The sequence below is a fragment of the Neovison vison genome, chromosome 1 (genome assembly GCF_020171115.1).
Source record: "Neovison vison isolate M4711 chromosome 1, ASM_NN_V1, whole genome shotgun sequence".
In the NCBI taxonomy this organism is placed as follows: Eukaryota; Metazoa; Chordata; class Mammalia; order Carnivora; family Mustelidae; genus Neogale; species Neogale vison.
In genome coordinates this window covers 215,137,408-215,155,124 of record NC_058091.1, presented here as the reverse complement: position 1 = coordinate 215,155,124, position 17,717 = coordinate 215,137,408, and the positions used below count along the sequence as shown (strand labels likewise).

Sequence of the window (17,717 nt, the reverse complement as noted above, 5' to 3'; positions counted from 1 at the left end):
GAAAAAATGGTATTAGTACTTGCCAACTACAGAAATGAAAGGTCAGAATTTTTTTTGATTTTTACTTAAAGCAAATTGTATATGATTTTTGCCTTTCTGTCATTTGATGCAATATATGTTTAGGTTTTGCACATCTTTTTTTTTTTTTTTTTTTTTTTTTAATGTTGGTAGGAGCAGCATCCCGGTATATGAGAAATCCAAAAGATTTAGAATAGACAGACATATTTTTTTTCTTTTTTTCTCTTTTTTTTGACAGACATAGTTTTAATCATGGTTTGCCACTTAAAAATATTTTTTTATAAACACAGAATGTATTATTAGCCCCAGGGGTGCAGGTCTGTGAATTGCCAGGTTTACACACTTGACAGCACTCACCATAGCACATACCCTCCCCAATGTCCATAACCCCACCATCCTCTCCCGACCCTCCTCTCCCCGGCAACCCTCCGTTGGTTTTGTGACATTAAGAGTCTCTTATGGTTTGTCTCCCTCCCGATCCCATCTTGTTTCATTTATTCTTTTCCTATCCCCCAAACACCCCACGTTGCATCTCCACTTCCTCATATCAGGGAGATCATGATAGTTGTCTTTCTCCGATCGACTTATTTTGCTAAGCATAATACCCTCTAGTTCCATCCACGTCATTGCAAATGGCAAGATTTCATTTCTTATATATTATATATATATTATAATTATAATTATAAATTTATAAATTTATAAATTATAAATTATAAATTATAAATTTATAAATTATAAATTATAATTAATTAATTATATATAATATATAATATATAATATATAATTATATATTATAATTTATAATTATAAATATAATTTTAATATATATATATAATATATAAGAAATGAAATATATATATATATATCACCTCTTCTTTATCCATTCATCTGTTGATGGACATCTAGGTTCTTTCCATAGTTTGGCTATTGTGGACATTGCCTCTATAAACATTGGGGTGCACGTGCCCCTTTGGATCACTATGTTTGTATCTTTAGGGTAAATACCCAGTAGTGCAATTGTGGGTCATAGGGTAGCTCTATTTTCAACTTTTTGAGGAACCTCCATGCTGTTTTCCAGAGTGGTTGCACCAGCTTGCATTCCCACCAACAGTGTAGAAGGGTTCCCCTTTCTCCGCATCCTCGCCAGCATCTGTCATTTCCTGACTTGTTAATTTTAGCCATTCTGACTGGTGTGAGGTGGTATCTCATTGGTTTTTTTTTTTTTTTAAGATTTTATTTATTTATTTGACAGAGAGAGATTACAAGTAGGCAGAGAGGCAGGTAGAGAGAGAAGGAGGAGAAAGCAGGCTCCCTGCTGAGCAAAGAGCCCGATGCGGGACTCTATCCCAGGACCCCGAGATCATGACCTGAGCCGAAGGCAGCGGCTCAACCCACTGAGCCACCCAGGTGCCCTCTCATTGGGTTTTGATTTGTATTTCCCTGATGCTGAGGGATGTGGAGCATTTTTTCATGTGTCTGTTGGCCATCTGGATGTCTTCTTTGCAGAAATGTCTGTTCATGTCCTCTGCCCATTTCCTGATTGGATTATTTGTTCTTTGGGTGTTGAGTTAAGCTCTTTATAGATTTTGGGTGTTAAGCTCTTTATAGATTTGGATATTAGCCCTTTGTCTGATATGTTATTTGCAAATATCTTCTTCCATTCTGTCAGTTGTCTTTTGGTTTTGTTAACTGTTTCCTTTGCTGTGCAAAAGCTTTTGATTTTGATGAAATCCCAATAGTTCATTTTTGCCCTTGCTTCCCTTGCATGGTTTGCGACTTATTAACTGTGATTCAAGTTCTCAGGATCTTCAGTTTCCTTCTTTATATAATGGGGTAGTGTCTCACTCTTCCACAGCATTGAAGATCAAGGTTGAATGCCGGTGAAATGCCTAATCTCATGCCCACTGTATTGAAATCATCCACTGTTATTTCTCTTCACTGAGGAAAACTAGTTTTGGAAATTTACAGTTACTGTTGGCTTTAAATTACACATATGTGTAGTATATTGCTTAGAAAAGACCAGTAGTGTATACACCAATGTTTGCTGTTGTTTTTAAAATCAGCAAGGTGATTTTCATTTACTTTGTACTTTTTGGTACTTTCCAGAGGTTTTTTTTGACAGCATGTAGTATTTTTATAATCTGAGAAAGTTATGAAATAAGTATGAAATCAGATATCAAGTTATATCAGTTTATCTGCACCTATTCATTATAATTTAAGGCTCTCCATTTTCAAATTCTGATCTTAATTCTATAAGGCCAGAGATAAAATCCTGAGCAATATCAGTACAGTTATTCTATCGTGAATTTATGGTTTTACATCTTTGTCTTATGCTGACTATAAATGGCTCACTTACTTTTATAAATGTTTAAAATAGGTAATATATCCACATGAGTCCAAAAAGTTTTTAAGAAAGGTATTCAGTGAAGTCTTGTTCCTCATTTGTTTTTCAGTATGGCTGGTTTCCACTGACCATGCTATTTGCTCCCTCCTTTCAAAATCTGGGTAACCTCTTTATGCAAAAGTAAACAAATAGAATACACACTCTTACTGTGTAAGTGTTTTAGTTGTGGAATTTAACTTAGGCTAGCACTAATTATTTACTTCCACCTTGGACAATATACAACTTCTAGAGCTTAAAGCTTAAAAATATGGTTATGATATTCTTAATTACAATATTCATAATATTCCTTTTAGTTTGTCCACATGGTTATGGCTTGGATATTATAAAAACCATACCTAGTTGTCATCTAGGTTCCTCAAAAGGCATAGCCTGAGACCAAAGTCCATGAGTACTGTTTTTTAGGAGTGCAAATCCAAGGAAGCAAGACAGAAAAAGGGAGTGCGATGGGGAAGGTGGGTGAAATACCAAATTGGCTACCACTTGTATGAAGCGTAACTGATCATCTGATTTCCAGGGTACTGTCTTCTGAGAGAAGGGATGGACTAGTGTACCTCGGGGCAGTTCATACAGTGGAGAAAGGAAGAACTGATCTGTTACCACAATGGGGTGTTAACTCTAGGCTGCATGAGTAGGCTCCAAGTGGAGTCTGTGGTCAGTTGGTGCATGGTGAAGTCCTAGAGAAGAGCATGCCTGAGGTGTGGGTAGCACAAGAGGCACTGTTGGTTTGTGTTTGTTGTAACTCCTGATGCACTGTCTGCCACAGTGGTAGCTGGACCAGAATTCACAACAGTGCTGCAAAAAAAGGATCTAATACTCTAAGACACAATACTCTAATTCTTTTATTCCTTAATTCAGAAAAGCCTTGGTGTGCCCTTTAGGAAATAGGGTATTTGCCTATCTCACATTTATTCTCATGTTCTATTACAAGGTGAGACAGTAAGAAAAACTATTTCCTATAATAAAGTTAGAGCACAGAGCTAGATCAAGTTCAAAGTGAAACAGCCTTCTAATTAAGTCCATCCAATTCTGTTAAAGATGTGAAAATTGAGGCTATGGACAGATTCTTTAGAATTGACTTGTTTTTATGTAAGCCAGAGTACTTTGTGAAATAGGAGGGGTAGGTAGATCTGTTTCACAAGTGGTATCCTATGATTTATGACATTAAATGTCTGGCCCAAGATAAAACCATTAGAAGCCTGGTCTTTCTTTCCTCAATCACTTTTACCCAGATGGTTTCTTCCACTGAAAAGTCTCTGCCCAGGCCTAGAAGCTTTGCTGAATTGCCCAGTGCTATACCCACTCCCATACAGCGATGTTTAGATGTTCAGAGAGAAAAAAGGTTCAACACCATACAGTTTCAGAAAGGCAAGAAAGAACATCAGAAATAGGATCATTCTAAGAGGAAATTTTTTTGATGTTTCTGTGTCTCTCTTTTTGTGCTAGCAAAAAAATCTTTCCCTTTTAACATTAAAATTATTCATAGATCTTACCAATTCCCATTTTTAATTGTAATGATCTTAGGAAAATGAAGACTAATATACCAACTTCACAGAAACTTTGTATTAAAGTATCATTATTACTTTTTAATTTTAAAATAAAAATACCTTAATTCTATTTTAATATTTTTAGTAAAGTTCTCAGAGTTGACTTAGTAACACTGGAAATGATTGAGCCTTTTGGAAATAATGTTGAGAAACAGGATTTATATACTTTGATGATGTAATCAGTGACCAGCTGAACCTATTAAAAAATTAAGTCATTTTTTAATTTAAAAAAGTTTTACTTAATCATTTAAATTAAAAAAAAAATAACATTAAAATAATCCTACATATATTACAAAGGATGGTATGGCTTGAAAAAGTCTCTTGTAATTTTGAAAAGATGAACATGATGTATCCATGATGTTTTAAGAATATGAAATTTTAAAAATGAGAGACTTCTAATCCTTGGTAAAACCAAAAGAATTAAAAGATCTCAATATGTGCATATTCATTTTAGTCAACCACTTTTATGGAATGGATGCTTGTGAGAGACTGGGTGTGAGTTGACCTGGTTCCGAGGGATCTAGAAGCTGAGGTACTACTTTCAGGATGAATTGTCCGGGGATACTTTGCTGCAGCAGCTTGAGGAATGGTTTGCTGAAAAGGTAAAAACCTGCTTTAATAATCCCATAAAATTACACATATTAAATACCATTTCATTATATATAATTTAACCAAACAAACATTTGTTAAGCATCCAGTAGATACATGCAGTTAAGTTGGTAAAGCAGTCATTGAAACAAATAAGATGTGGTTCTTAATCCATATGTTAGACTGATGTGCTCAATACCCACAATTCAGTTTCAGAGCCATATTCCAGAGGATCACAACAAGAGCCACGGGAGTCATTCTTCAAAGAAGGCTCAAGTGGAATCTTATAATGTTTATAGAGACCAACTACAGAAAGGGACTTTATGTGTTTGGAAGACACTATCCCTCTATTCTAATCAATTTTCTCCTCCCTGTTTCTGTTAACATATGGAGTTCAATCTCAGGGATGCCTGGTCCTTGTTCCAAACCAGAGTAAAGCACATCTCTTATATATCACCCTGGTTCACCTGGGAGCTGACTAAACCTTTTCCTATCATACAAGAGGAGATATTTCCAGAAGCCTGGTGCTCCTTAGTGTGGATTACAACTTTCTTTCTTTTTTTTAAAAGATTTTATTTATTTATTTGACACAAGTAGGCAGAGAGGCAGGCAGAGAGAGAGGAGGAAGCAGGCTCCCCCCGAGCAGAGAGCCCGACGCAGGACTCGATCCCAGGACCCTGAGATCATGACCTGAGCCGGCAGCGGCTCAACCCACTGAGCCACCCAGGCGCCCCGGATTACAACTTTCTATACAAATAACTAGACATTGAGGAAATACGGTGACAGGAGGATACCCATACCATATCAGAGCTCAGGGGAACATCTTGGACCCAAGCACCGAAGCATTAGAGTCAGTACACAATCGACTTCACTTCGTCTATACAAGTATATATTACATGCATTCATATGTATAAAATGTACAAGTTTAAGGATTTCCTCTATTATACTGGATACAGCTTCTGAGTAGGCAGCAGTGGGACCTGTTATCCAATTCTCAGTCCACGTCACTGAGCAGTACATGTACATTCATAGTACAGTCTTCCCCTTAGAAAAGTCATCCTTAAAATATCTGAAGCAAGATTATATGTACTTGATCAAAACATTCACTATGTATTTTAAAAACCCTTTACTTAAAAAACTTACTACAAAGGTCTTCATGACAGGTACTGCTTTAAGAGTTCCTCTTTAAGGAAATGGAAAAATGATTTCCTGTTTTAAGAGGTATTTTATATAAATGTTTCATTGTACATAAATAACTGGATAACCATTACAGATGGGGGAGATTCTTCCAGTTTCCATAACTAGTATGAAAATTTAGTTGCTAACCACCTAATCTGACCCCATTAAAAGAGCTATTTCTCCTTGGGAAGGATGGGCAAGAGGAAATGTAGAAACAGATTCACCTTACCAGGGGCTGGTTTCATGATATACAAAAATAGGGCAGAGAATCAAGTAGCACTAGGGACAAGCAATTAGCCAGCAGATGGGGCTAAAGTGTCAGAAATCTGACTACTGGTTTATTAGTAATAATTGTTTCTGTAGTTACAGGTCTTGATTTTGGGGATAAGATGAAAAGTAGTGCAGAGGACTGCCATAGTGTCCGTTAAAACAATCCTAATTAGGTAATCATGCAAGCCGTTTATGGCTGTCTCATTCATAACCAATTAACTGGAAAAGTACTATACATATTGAATCAGCAAAGGACAGCTAGGGAGGTGAATCTAAGAAACGGGTTTTAAGTCTTTTATTTCTGTGTTTGTTTATTTTCGTAGAATAAGAATTCCTATCATTAGTACAAAAACAAAAGGCTGCCTAATTTAAAAGTAAGCATATATGTGGTCTATGTCTTCTTTATCTTAGAAATGGATAGTCCCTCTCCCTCTCACATACATATATGCAGACAAAAATAGAAATGACTTCAGTTGTTCTTATTTCTGATAACTAATCTCACATACTTAAACATATATTGAGAAGTCACTTAACGACTTTCCAAGTCTACAACCTCTGAAGCTGACACTCCATCCTCCATATCCCCATCTGGACTTGGTGCCTCAGTCTCCACTTCACTGTGGTCATTCTTTACCTGAGGCTAAATTTAAACACTCCAGCTCCTCTTAATCATCTAGCAACCATCTAGTGCTAGAAAGAAAAGGATGTAAACTTATTTCACATATATTTTTGCTAATATTTTGACATATTTTGTAGACAGGAGTGTTGTCTAATACTGAAAATTTATAAAGGGGGCATTCTCTTAAAGTCAATTCTTATTGGTCTTTAAGGATGTGATCTTGTAACTTTCAAAAATTAAAACTTTTTGAGGCAACTGTTGATTCATATGCAGTTTAAGAAATAATACAGAGGTATCCCATGTACCTTTCTCTAGTAATTTTTATTAAGTTAAATCTGCTTATGGTTTTACAATTTATAAAGTGCCTTTTTTTTTTTTTAAGTGTATCTCATTCAATTTTCACATTATCTCATTTACTCCTGAATCAAGAAAATAACTCTAGGAGCTAAGTATTCTTAACATTCCCATTTTACACAAGAGGAAATGGAAGCTCAAATATTTTACCTGATTTGTATATGATCACAAAGGCAGTAAGTAGCACAACTGAGGCACTAACTCAAGCTTTTTTGTTTATTTTTACTAAAATTCCAAGCGTTTTCTTTTCTATCACGTGAATTTACTACAACCCCCTAAATTTTTTTTGAAACTACATGTATGCTGACAGTTATATAGAAAAAAGGGGAAGAAGACTTAAAAAAAAGAGCAAAAATTAAAGACTATAAAAATAGGGAAGTGTTTCTTGTAATCAAATACCTGCTACAGAAACAGCAGGTGATGAGGAAACTGCTTTTGTCTCTCTTTTTAAATTAATGAGAAATCATTTGTCTCTTTTGGACACCAACATAGTGGATAACTTTTTGTGCTGCTAATTTTTACACTGTTGAGAAGAAACAACATTTCTGAAATTAATTTTTTTAAAAGAGGAAAGGTAGATTTAGAGCAGGTTTGAGAATTATAAGTATATAAAGTACCATAATAAAAGGTAGAATAAGTAAGATTCATCATGAATTTTCATCTTTTCCTCAACATGTAGCTTAAGTGCTTATTGGTCTATAAACTCTCAAGAAAAAGATTTTTTGACAAAGGTCATCAAATATGTACTCACCACTGTGACTGGATGATGTTTTTCCACAACAACTGAGCTCATGGGAGGAGAAACTCCCATTATAGCTAAGCTGCTACTAACTCTGTTTTTTGAGGCAAAATCACATCTCCCTGTGATCCGGGCTGTAATTGTTCTTCCAGCTTTCTGTTGTGCAGATGTCACAACTCTGGGAACATACTAAAAAAACAAAGAAATATCCAGCTGGTAGAAAAATCCATAGCAAAATATATAGTACTTTTGCTTCTGTAACTTGTGAGGGAAATACACAGGCACTTAAAAAATAATTGTATATTAACCAACTTTAACATGGAAAAAATAAATCAATCAGACAAAAAGCAAAATATAGAACCAAGCACCCTAAAACGTCCCTTTAATTGGGTGTACCAACCATTTTATAGGATTTTATAAACTTTTAATAAACTCTTCATTCTGAAATACAGACTCATAGGAAGTTGCAAAGGTAGTATAGAGAAGTACTGTATATTCCTCACCTGGTTCCCTGCAAGGATTACATCTTATATAAGTATAGTATAATTATGATGTCAAAGCCAGAAAGCTGACATGGGTAAAAATGCCTTGGTATTATAGATCCATGTCATTTTTATCACATTTGATTCCCATAACTATCACCGTAATCAAGATACAAAACTATTCTAGCACCACAGTTTCCCTCTTGTGAACTTTTAGGATCATATCCATTTCCCTTCCTCATCCACCCTTAACCCTTGGCAACCATTATTCTGTTTTATGAATGCTTTTGATCCTTATGTATAATTAACTTTACGCATATGCCTCTCATCAGACATATGCTTTTGTGTTTTTTTCTTATTGCTTTGTTAATATACTTTTCCTCACGAATACAGAGACCTGTTATAACTTTTTTTTTAACAGATTTTTAAAATTTTAAAAAATTTATTTATTTATTTGACAAAGAGAGAGAGAGAGAAAGCACAAGTAGGTAGAGAGAGAGAGGAAGCAGGCTTGCTGCCGAGGAGAGCGCCCGATGTGGGACTCAATCCCAGGACCCTGAGATCATGACCTGAGCCGAAGGCAGAGGCTTAACCCACTGAGCCACCCACGCACCCTATGTTATAACTTTTAATGAGAGATTTTAATAACTGACAAACGAAGGTTTATCTAACTCAGTTATTTTCCTACTATAACAGGAAACAAAATTTTTGTAAATGAGGAACCCCTTGAGTTTTTTCTATAGAATATTTTGCAAAAATGAGATGATCATATCAAGAGGTAATGTCAGCTTATACAGCTTTTGTTACTTACTGCTGGATGATACTCCAGAAAGATTATATTTCTATCGGAATAACATATATATTTAATTTAATTTGTGGTTCCTTATTAATTTTTCATATTTGCAGTTCATTTTCCCAACTACCCATGTTCTTTAATTACTTGCCAGGAATGGGTATTGCTCTCAAAAACATTTAATTGCTCCTGATATAGGCACTTAAAGTATTTTCCCTATTTCATTTATCTGTTTTATTTTTCAATGCACATAAATTTTTAAAATTATAGCTAATTTTATCATTAATTTCTTCCATTGAATCAAGCAGCTTTCCTTGGACAGCTGGGGTATACTCTTCTAACATTTACTTATTTGGGTTTAACTTCTTAAAACATGTGAAATTTCAGTGTGAATTATGAACCTAAATTAATTCTCCCTCTAACCATAGTTTTTCCAAAAGCATTAGTGATCTTTCCTCATTGTCTCGTCTATCTGAGGTTTCATTCATTAAAGTTCTTTACATATCTGCATCTAGCTACAGATAGATGGTTACAACTGTATACTGAAAGAGGATGACTGTGCTTTCCATGAGAAATGTCTCTGGGAAAATTAAAATGACAGAATATTGATATGTCAGGAAGACCCTGGGAAAACAGCACTCAGTGAGGTTTTGTAAATCCTTGGAGAGTTTGGATTTGAGACCTAGTTAGAGTTGCAGAGAAAACCAAGTAAAGACAAAAATGAAGGGATCAATTCCAGGAACAAAAAACTGTACTAGAAAGGAAATACAGGCATAATAATAGCTTAGCCATATTTACATAGTCATCATAAACTTTAACTTAATGCAAAGTTGGAATATTTGTATCTAAATATATAAGTGGAGGAGCGCCTGGGTGACTCAGTAGGTTCAGTATCCGACTCTTGATTTTGGCTCAGGTTAGGATCTCAGGGTTGTGAGACTGAGCCCTATGTTGGGCTTTGTGCTGAGCGTGGAGCCTGCTTAAGATTCTCTGCTTAAGATTCTCTATCTCCGGGCACCTGGGTGGCTCAGTTGGTTAAGCGACCGCCTTTAGCTCAGGTCACGGTCCCGGAGTCCCGGGATCGAGTCCCGCATCCGGCTTCTAGCTCCATGGGGAATCTGCTTCTCCCTCTGACCTTCTCGCCTCTCCTGCTCTCTCTCACTGTCTCTCAAAAAAATAAAAATCTTTAAAAAAAAAAAAAAAAAAGATTCTCTATCTCCTTTTCCCGCTGCCCCTCCCCCTGCTTGCACTCTCTCTCTCTCTCTCTCAAATACATACATACATACATACAGTGGATGAGGGAGGGGAAGGGAAGGAATAAGGTGGTATAAAAAGGCCAAGTTCTTTCATCCATAATAGGAAGTCAACCGATAATGTCTGAAACTGATGCATGTGGAAATGATATGAGCGTATAATTTAGGGAAAAAAAGGTAAATAGGAGAAACAACTAACAGAACTTAGGGAGAGATATTTAGACAACTGCTTCTCATATATACTTGCAGAAACTATTTGGCTATTTAAATTTTTATGGGTCTTATGAATTTAAGAAACCAAAACTCTGATCTTAAAATATTTACAAATATGTTATTGTGTACTTTTACTTTTTTTTTTTTTTTAAAGATTTTATTTATTTATTTGACAGAGAGAGATCACAAGTAGGCAGAGAGGCAGGCAGAGAGAGAGAGAGGAGGAAGCAGGCTCCCTGCTGAGCAGAGAGCCCGATGCGGGACTCGATCCCAGGACTCTGAGATCATGACCTGAGCCGAAGGCAGCAGCTTAACCCACTGAGCCACCCAGGCGCCCGTACTTTTACTTTTGACCTTAGGAAAACCTTATCCTATTTCTTATTAAAATACAAAAAAGACTTTATGAATTGCTGAAGAGTTTTAAAAACCATATACAAATGTAAAACTGAGTGCAGGTAAAAATATTTTTATGAAAAAATTTTAAACTGAAGTACAATTAAGCTGATAACTATTGCTGCCCAGTCACATTTGAGGGGTATAAACACTCGCAACTCTAACAGGTGTTCTTACTTGGAGGATGAAAGAATGAAAGACAAACTAGGTAAATTTTGACAGGGAAACATGTGGCATGAGAAAAACTAGAGTAGCTAGGAAAATGTCCATGGGTGATAACCTTCACCCAACTAGCTGAGAATTGCTTTAAAATGCCTTTGGTAGGGGGTGCCTGGGTGGCTCAGTCAAGCACTTGCCTTTGGCTCAGGTCATGATCTCAGGGTCCTGGGATTGAGCCCCACATAGTGTCTAGTGCATAGTGTGTAGTACATAGTACTTAGGCTCCCTGCTCAGCAGGGAACCTGCTTCTCCCTCTCCCTTTGCCCCTCCCCCTGGCTTGTGCTCACTCTCTTTCTCTCTCTCTCTCTCTCAAATAAAATCTTTAAAAAAATAAAATAAAATGCCTTCAGTAAGATGAAAAATACATATTCTAGTAAAGAACAATAAGGACTAAAAAGAAGCCTCTATCACTTTTTTGAAATAGTTGTCTTAATTGACTTGCATGTTTACCAAGTCTGCTTTTTGTTTTCAAATGGTTTGTTCTATAATCAAATTGCACTGCAAGTTCTGTTAGGTTCTTGATTTACTTACAAAAAGTGAAACTGGAAATTACAGAAAAAATAATCCACTTAGTGTAGCTTATTTAAAAGAGATGGCTTAATTACAATCTGTGAACCCATACTCAATTCAGCTACACTAGCAAATTAACACTTACACTCATGTTTGAACATAAAATGATGTGTAAGATATGTATATATAATTTTTAAAAATTTCCTGCTTTAACTCTTTTTTTTTTTAACTGACTTTTTGACTAAAATGACCACTTACTGGTCCCAGTCATGTTGAATCACATTAAATTTATCAGCTTAATTGACTTTAAAAATGCTATAAAAATGTAAATTCTAGCATTTTATGTCATATCAATAAAAGCAACAAAATCAAAAGGATAAGAAAGAAAAGGGAAATGACATAGTTTTAAATCTCATTATTTTATCTTAATAATTGACATGGAGACAAACTCGATTATTGGTTAAGAAACAGGGTTCTAGGTGCACCTGGGTGGCTCAGTGGGTTAAGCCTCTGCCTTTGGCTCAGGTCATGATCTCAGGGTCCTGGGATCGAGCCCCGCATCGGGCTCTCTGCTCAGCAGGAGCCTGCTTCCCCCCTCTCTCTAACTGCCTCTTTGCCTACTTGTGATCTCTCTCTGTCAAATAAGTAAATAAAATCTTCTAAAAAGAAAGAAAGAAAGAAAGAAAAAAAAAAGGAGACAGGGTTCTGTGGCCAAACTGTCAAAAGTCTGAATTCCAGTTCTGTTACTGCTTATATCCACAGGCAAGTTACCCCTCCCTCTCTCTAAACCTCAGTTTCCATTTATAAAATGAGGAAACCAGTGCTGGGTGCCTAATGATACCTTCTCACTTTACATTCAGATGAAGAGGAAAGTTAAGAGGGGGCCTCAGTATTACTAAAGAGTTTAAAAATCCAAGTGAAACCTGTCAACTATTCCAACTGGGAGTTAGAAAAAGAATAAAGTGTCTTTCACCCATTGTCCAGCCTTGTGAACTGCAACATATTTGCTTGTATAACTGCCTAATCTATTTCTTGAAGAGTGCTTTCCATCATGAAATTCTGGCATTTTATTTAACATACTGAGGATGTCTGCAGAAATTAAAAATTTTGCAAAGGGAAGTGTTATTTTACTAGGCTGGCAATCCTCCTTTCTCCAGTTATTTGTTTCCCAGGCTCTGCAGTTTATTCTCTGTAAACAGCTCCTTTCAGCTACTGAAAATACTAAGACTGGAAAAAGTTTTAAATAGTTCACAGGAAGCCTCTGTGATTAAAATGAAAAGAAAGATAACCAGGCCTACCTCACAAATCTCTCCGTTCCTAGTCCCAACAATGACAGTTTCCCATTAGGTAAGCTAGCCAACTAATATCCTTGTTCCTTTTTTTTTTGTTATTATGGTTTTTTAAGAATAAGGAGACAAATCTGAGGTAAACCTGAATCTGAGGACTGTAATTATATAAGGAAGAAAATTAGCATTATACTTAGAGTGATTTACTTCTGATTTTCCTCTCCCCCTAACCCTAAAGACTGTATTTATGTGAACAAAACTGAATGTGTATCTATTAATAGAGGAGGATGTAGTTGAAAGGGCTGTCTCCACAATATTGTGTTTTTCAGGTTTCAAAGACTTCAAAATTATCTCAAATTATTTCAAAAAGTAACAAATAGGGTGGTAAGCATACTCATTGATTTTCTTCCTGTGCATGTTCAGGTTTATACATATATGCAGATGTACAAATGGTGTAGTCATACTTGAAGGGAATTTCTGAAAAATCTACATCTGTGTATTATCTGAATATGCAACATGAATGACAAACCAGAAATTTAAATAAACACTCACTGTATTTACTTAAATGAAATCATCTGTATAGAATCACACTTGAAAATGTGTAATCATGAAAAATAAACACAGCTGAACATATGTCAGAGTTGAATTTCAGTGTCTTATTTCTAAGTCAAAACTCCCTCACACATTCAAATTTCTCTTAACAGCTATATTTTCTAACCTCTTTGAATCAAGAGGAAATGTGATAAATAGCAGATCTCAACATATTTTTCCCCTGAAGTTAGTAGCTTCCAAAGGGCAGAAATTCATGTCAGCTGGAATACTCCACATGGGCAGCTGTCTGGCTGACTCAATGCCTTCCTTAGCTACAGAGAGCTGTCCAGGGCAATGGCAGCTTCTGATGGTCTGCCAGGAGAGCTTTGGGACATCAAACCTATTCTGCCATCTTCTTTCCTCTCAGGTAAGTGCTTGGGGTCAGGGAGGAGAGGGACACAAGCAAATCAGAATCATCTCAGGAGCTTTTTAAAACTAGACATGCCTCCGTGCCTAGGGGATACATTGTATTTTAAAAAGCTCAGCAGAAGTGAGTCTGATAAGTTTGGATTGTATCTCTACTCCCTTCACTTTTGAGAACTGCTGTTTATAAAGAATACAGGTTTAACAAGAGGAACCTCAGGAGTCAGAACCTTGACATGCTTTGTAACTCTTCCATATTAATTAGCTTGATTAATTCCTTCAGGCAAGTTCTCACACAAATACTCCCATTCAACAGTTCTATGCTCTATGCACGTCTCTTGAAAGAAGCTCAGTAACTTCTTTATTCCAACTGTGAATTACAAACACAAACCTACTTAAATCAAGATGGAGTAACAACAGAATAGTATTAATGATATAGCTACATTCAGGGAAAGGGAAAGCTGTAGTTGAATACAAAATATTCAAGAGCCGTTAATCTTCTAAGCTCTTGAAAATATATATCCATGAGTTCCCTTCAAAATAAAGTCTGTCATCAACTCTTTCTCAAATCTATTTTTCCTGACTAATTCTTGAAAAATGTGAAATGAAGAAGTTTTTAATTCTCACTACTGTAAAAGAACTCTCAGCCATTATTTTCATTTAAAATTGTTTTAGCAACATCATATATTAACTATTTTCTATGGCTGGGCCTAAATACCATATAGAATTTTCCTCCATGGGAAAGTATGTCCTAACTGAAAAATCTCCAATATACATGCAAGTTTTGAGCCCCTTTCCCCACACGGGCACATGTATTAACCATACTGACCATTTCTTCTGGTGCAGCAGCAGCTGTAGACCCGGAGCCAAGAGTTGTAGAAACCGGAAGGTGAGCAGAGGAAGCAGAAGTGGCCCCAGCAGAAGTGATGGAAGCAGCGGAGGTAAAAGCAGAGGCGCTGGCCGCTCCCATGGCTGCTGCTGGCGGGGATGGTGGCAATGCAACCACTGAGGGCATCTGAGGGGCCAGAGAATCTGACTGAGAAGAATGTTCTTTGCCTTGAACGCCAGGGCCATACTCTTCTTTTTTATTTGTGAAGTCTATCCCTACAAATTGCAAAATAATTCCATTAACAGTCTTCCAGGTTAAGATTCCTTTTATGCCCCCCAACAATGAAAATACATAATAGCTAAAATTTGGTTCTAAAGAAAATGTAGGAATCTGTCATGTATTGCATATAATGTTAGCATTAACCATTTAAGACTAAAGACCATTTCCTTCAATATGTGAAAACTAATGAAGATTTGCTCTTATGTAAAAGATAAAAATAAGTATGTACTCAGCTAGGATGTCAGCTGAGTAAAATGTATTCCCAAAACAGCCATTATAATAATATGGTCACACTGAGTCTAAGGATTCATTCTGAACCATTTCATACAATTGCCTGGTATTTAGATCTGTAGAATTTTTTTGATATCCCTATACCCTCTCATTTCCATCTGTTGTTCCTATCCAAACAAAATCAATATATTTTAAACTTGATTTTTCAGCAAACAATAATAAATCAGTAAATAACACTAAAAATCAATAACACTAAAATTTTTACTTTTAACTTTGTAAAAGAAATCAGTTCTTGCAAGTGGATTAAATAAACTCATGGATTAGGTATATTTGCACATGTAACTAATTTTAGTGGCACCCTATATAGTAACCTTCTCTCAAAAATGAACCTTACCCTTGGATCAAAGGAGCAACACTGGCTTCCAGAAGCTGAACCAAAGCATTTCTTCATATTTTTTCCCACCCCCCCCCAAGTATTATAAGCACTGTATAAGTATTATAAGACTGTATCTATGTAGCACCCAATACCAGGGTGAGGGTTTGGAAATTCAGTCACTGAGATACTTCAGAATGTCTGAACAGAGGGTGTTCTATGGCCCTACATTTAAATGGTTTTTGATGTTATCCTCTTTGTATTTGAAATTTGGGCTTCTGTAAGCCCTTCTCTCTCTCTCTTTTTTTAATCTTTTAATTTTTTATAAACATATAATATATTTTTATCCCCAGGGGTACAGGTCTGTGAATCGCCAGGTTTACACACTTCACAGTACTCACCATAGCACATACCCTCCCCAATGTCCATAACCCCACCCCATTTCTCCCAACCCCCCTCCCCCCAGCAACCCTCAGTTTGTTTTGTGAGATTAAGAGTCATTTATGGTTTGTCTCCCTCCCAATCCCATCTCGTTTCATTTATTCTTCTCCTACCCCCTTTACCCCCCATGTTGCATCTCCACTTCCTCATATCAGGGAGATCATATGATAGTTGTCTTTCTCCATGTAATCCCTTCTCTTAGGCTATCTTTATATAAAACAGAGTAACAGGGGGCGCCTGGGTGGCTCAGTGGTTAAGCTGCTGCCCTTGGTTCAGGTCATGATCTCAGGGTCCTGAGATCGAGCCCCGCATTGGGCTCTCTGCTCAGCAGGGAGCCTGCTTCCCTCTCTCTCTCTCTGCCTGCCTCTCCATCTACTTGTGATTTCTCTCTGTAAAATAAATAAATAAAATCTTTAAAAAAAAATAAAAAATAAAACAGAGTAACAGTACCTCATTAACAAAGCTGAATGAGGATTATAATTCATAGATCTTTTGAAATCCTTTGATGAGAGGGAATAATTCAATATAAAGTACTGCTTTTTACTTTAAAAGCAAAACAGAGTTTTAACATGCTTTTGATAGCAAGTGATTCTGATTGTGTCTTTTTAGGTGGGTGGCAGACTTAATCAGATGTGGAACAAGTACAAAAGTGAGTTCTCATGATGGGATTCCCTGGAATAGAGGTAGCTGACTAACTCTTGCTAACGTGGGCTGATGTATGCAGTTCCCTTTTGGCAATCACTGTAATTTAAGATTAATAACTGTTCTCCTTTTAACTGGGATAAGTTTTTTCATCTGTAAAGCATTTTTCTACTTTCCTATAATTGCTTTAATATTTGGAAGGTACCATTTAAAGGCCATTTTTATTGTCACATTTGCCTTCTTCATAAATCTTCTAATTTCCAATCTTTAAGATTTAGGGTACTACACAGATTTGAGATTCAGGATTTAGGATTTAGATTTAAGATTTAGAATACTACTGAGACGCACTGTAGATCATGAACAGCAGAAAGTCAGGACACACAAAAAACCAAGTATTTGTTCTGCTGTGACAAGATAGATACATCATTATTAAAAACTGCTTTTTTAAAAAACAGCTGTTTTAGAGGAAAAAGGGCCAGAAGTAATTTTATCTTGTTAGAATTAAAATTTTTTTAAAGCTTTTAATGAAATGCCACAAAATTACAAATCACAGAGCAAACCTTGCATTAGTTAACACTGAACTTAGGCTTTTGGTAGCTTTACCAACACTACTACTAGTGTGTCTTACTTTCCTGTCATTTTTAACCCCCATTGTGATGACAGCCATTCAGAACAAGTAAGATCCCAGGACTTGGCATTAACTGCAGATAAAAGGAGATTTAAAAGCAACAGGGGCAAAACAAATCATGTTGTATAATTATCAGAATACTTTTTCTCCAAATCCAGTTCTGGATATTTGCCTGTAGGAGACAAAGCTGTATCTGAATTAAAAAATTTAAGACAGAAAAAAAAATTTAAGACAGTACAGTTATTAAGGTGGTAGAACACTCTGTCCTAGTCAATTCATAATCTTCTTATGTAGGTTATGAGAAACAGGTCTCTTATAATTGAATGTAGTAAGTATAATTTGTCACTTGTGAAATCTAGGATCTGTTAGAAGTAGATAATTAAATTCTTCAATTTAATACATATAACTTGCTAATAATTACAACTGGTGGTGGTGAGTTTGTTTTCTCTGTTGACACTCAATTAAAAGACCATCTA

General features: G+C 36.1%; 1 protein-coding gene across 8 annotated transcripts in view; it reads right to left on the bottom strand.

Moving 5' to 3' along the window:
• Window positions 1-4,250: 4,250 nt before the first annotated feature.
• Window positions 4,251-17,717, bottom strand: part of POC5 (POC5 centriolar protein) — a 35,128-nt gene continuing 21,661 nt past the window's right edge. For all 8 annotated transcript variants that reach the window (XM_044266818.1, XM_044266872.1, XM_044266846.1 and 5 more), the window contains 3 exons: window positions 14,648-14,922; window positions 7,728-7,904; window positions 4,251-4,560 (listed from right to left, as the gene is read on the bottom strand). In XM_044266818.1, the coding sequence (XP_044122753.1) occupies window positions 4,417-4,560; window positions 7,728-7,904; window positions 14,648-14,922 (596 nt within the window). In that variant the 3' untranslated portion in view covers window positions 4,251-4,416. The remainder of the gene's footprint in view (window positions 4,561-7,727; window positions 7,905-14,647; window positions 14,923-17,717) is intronic.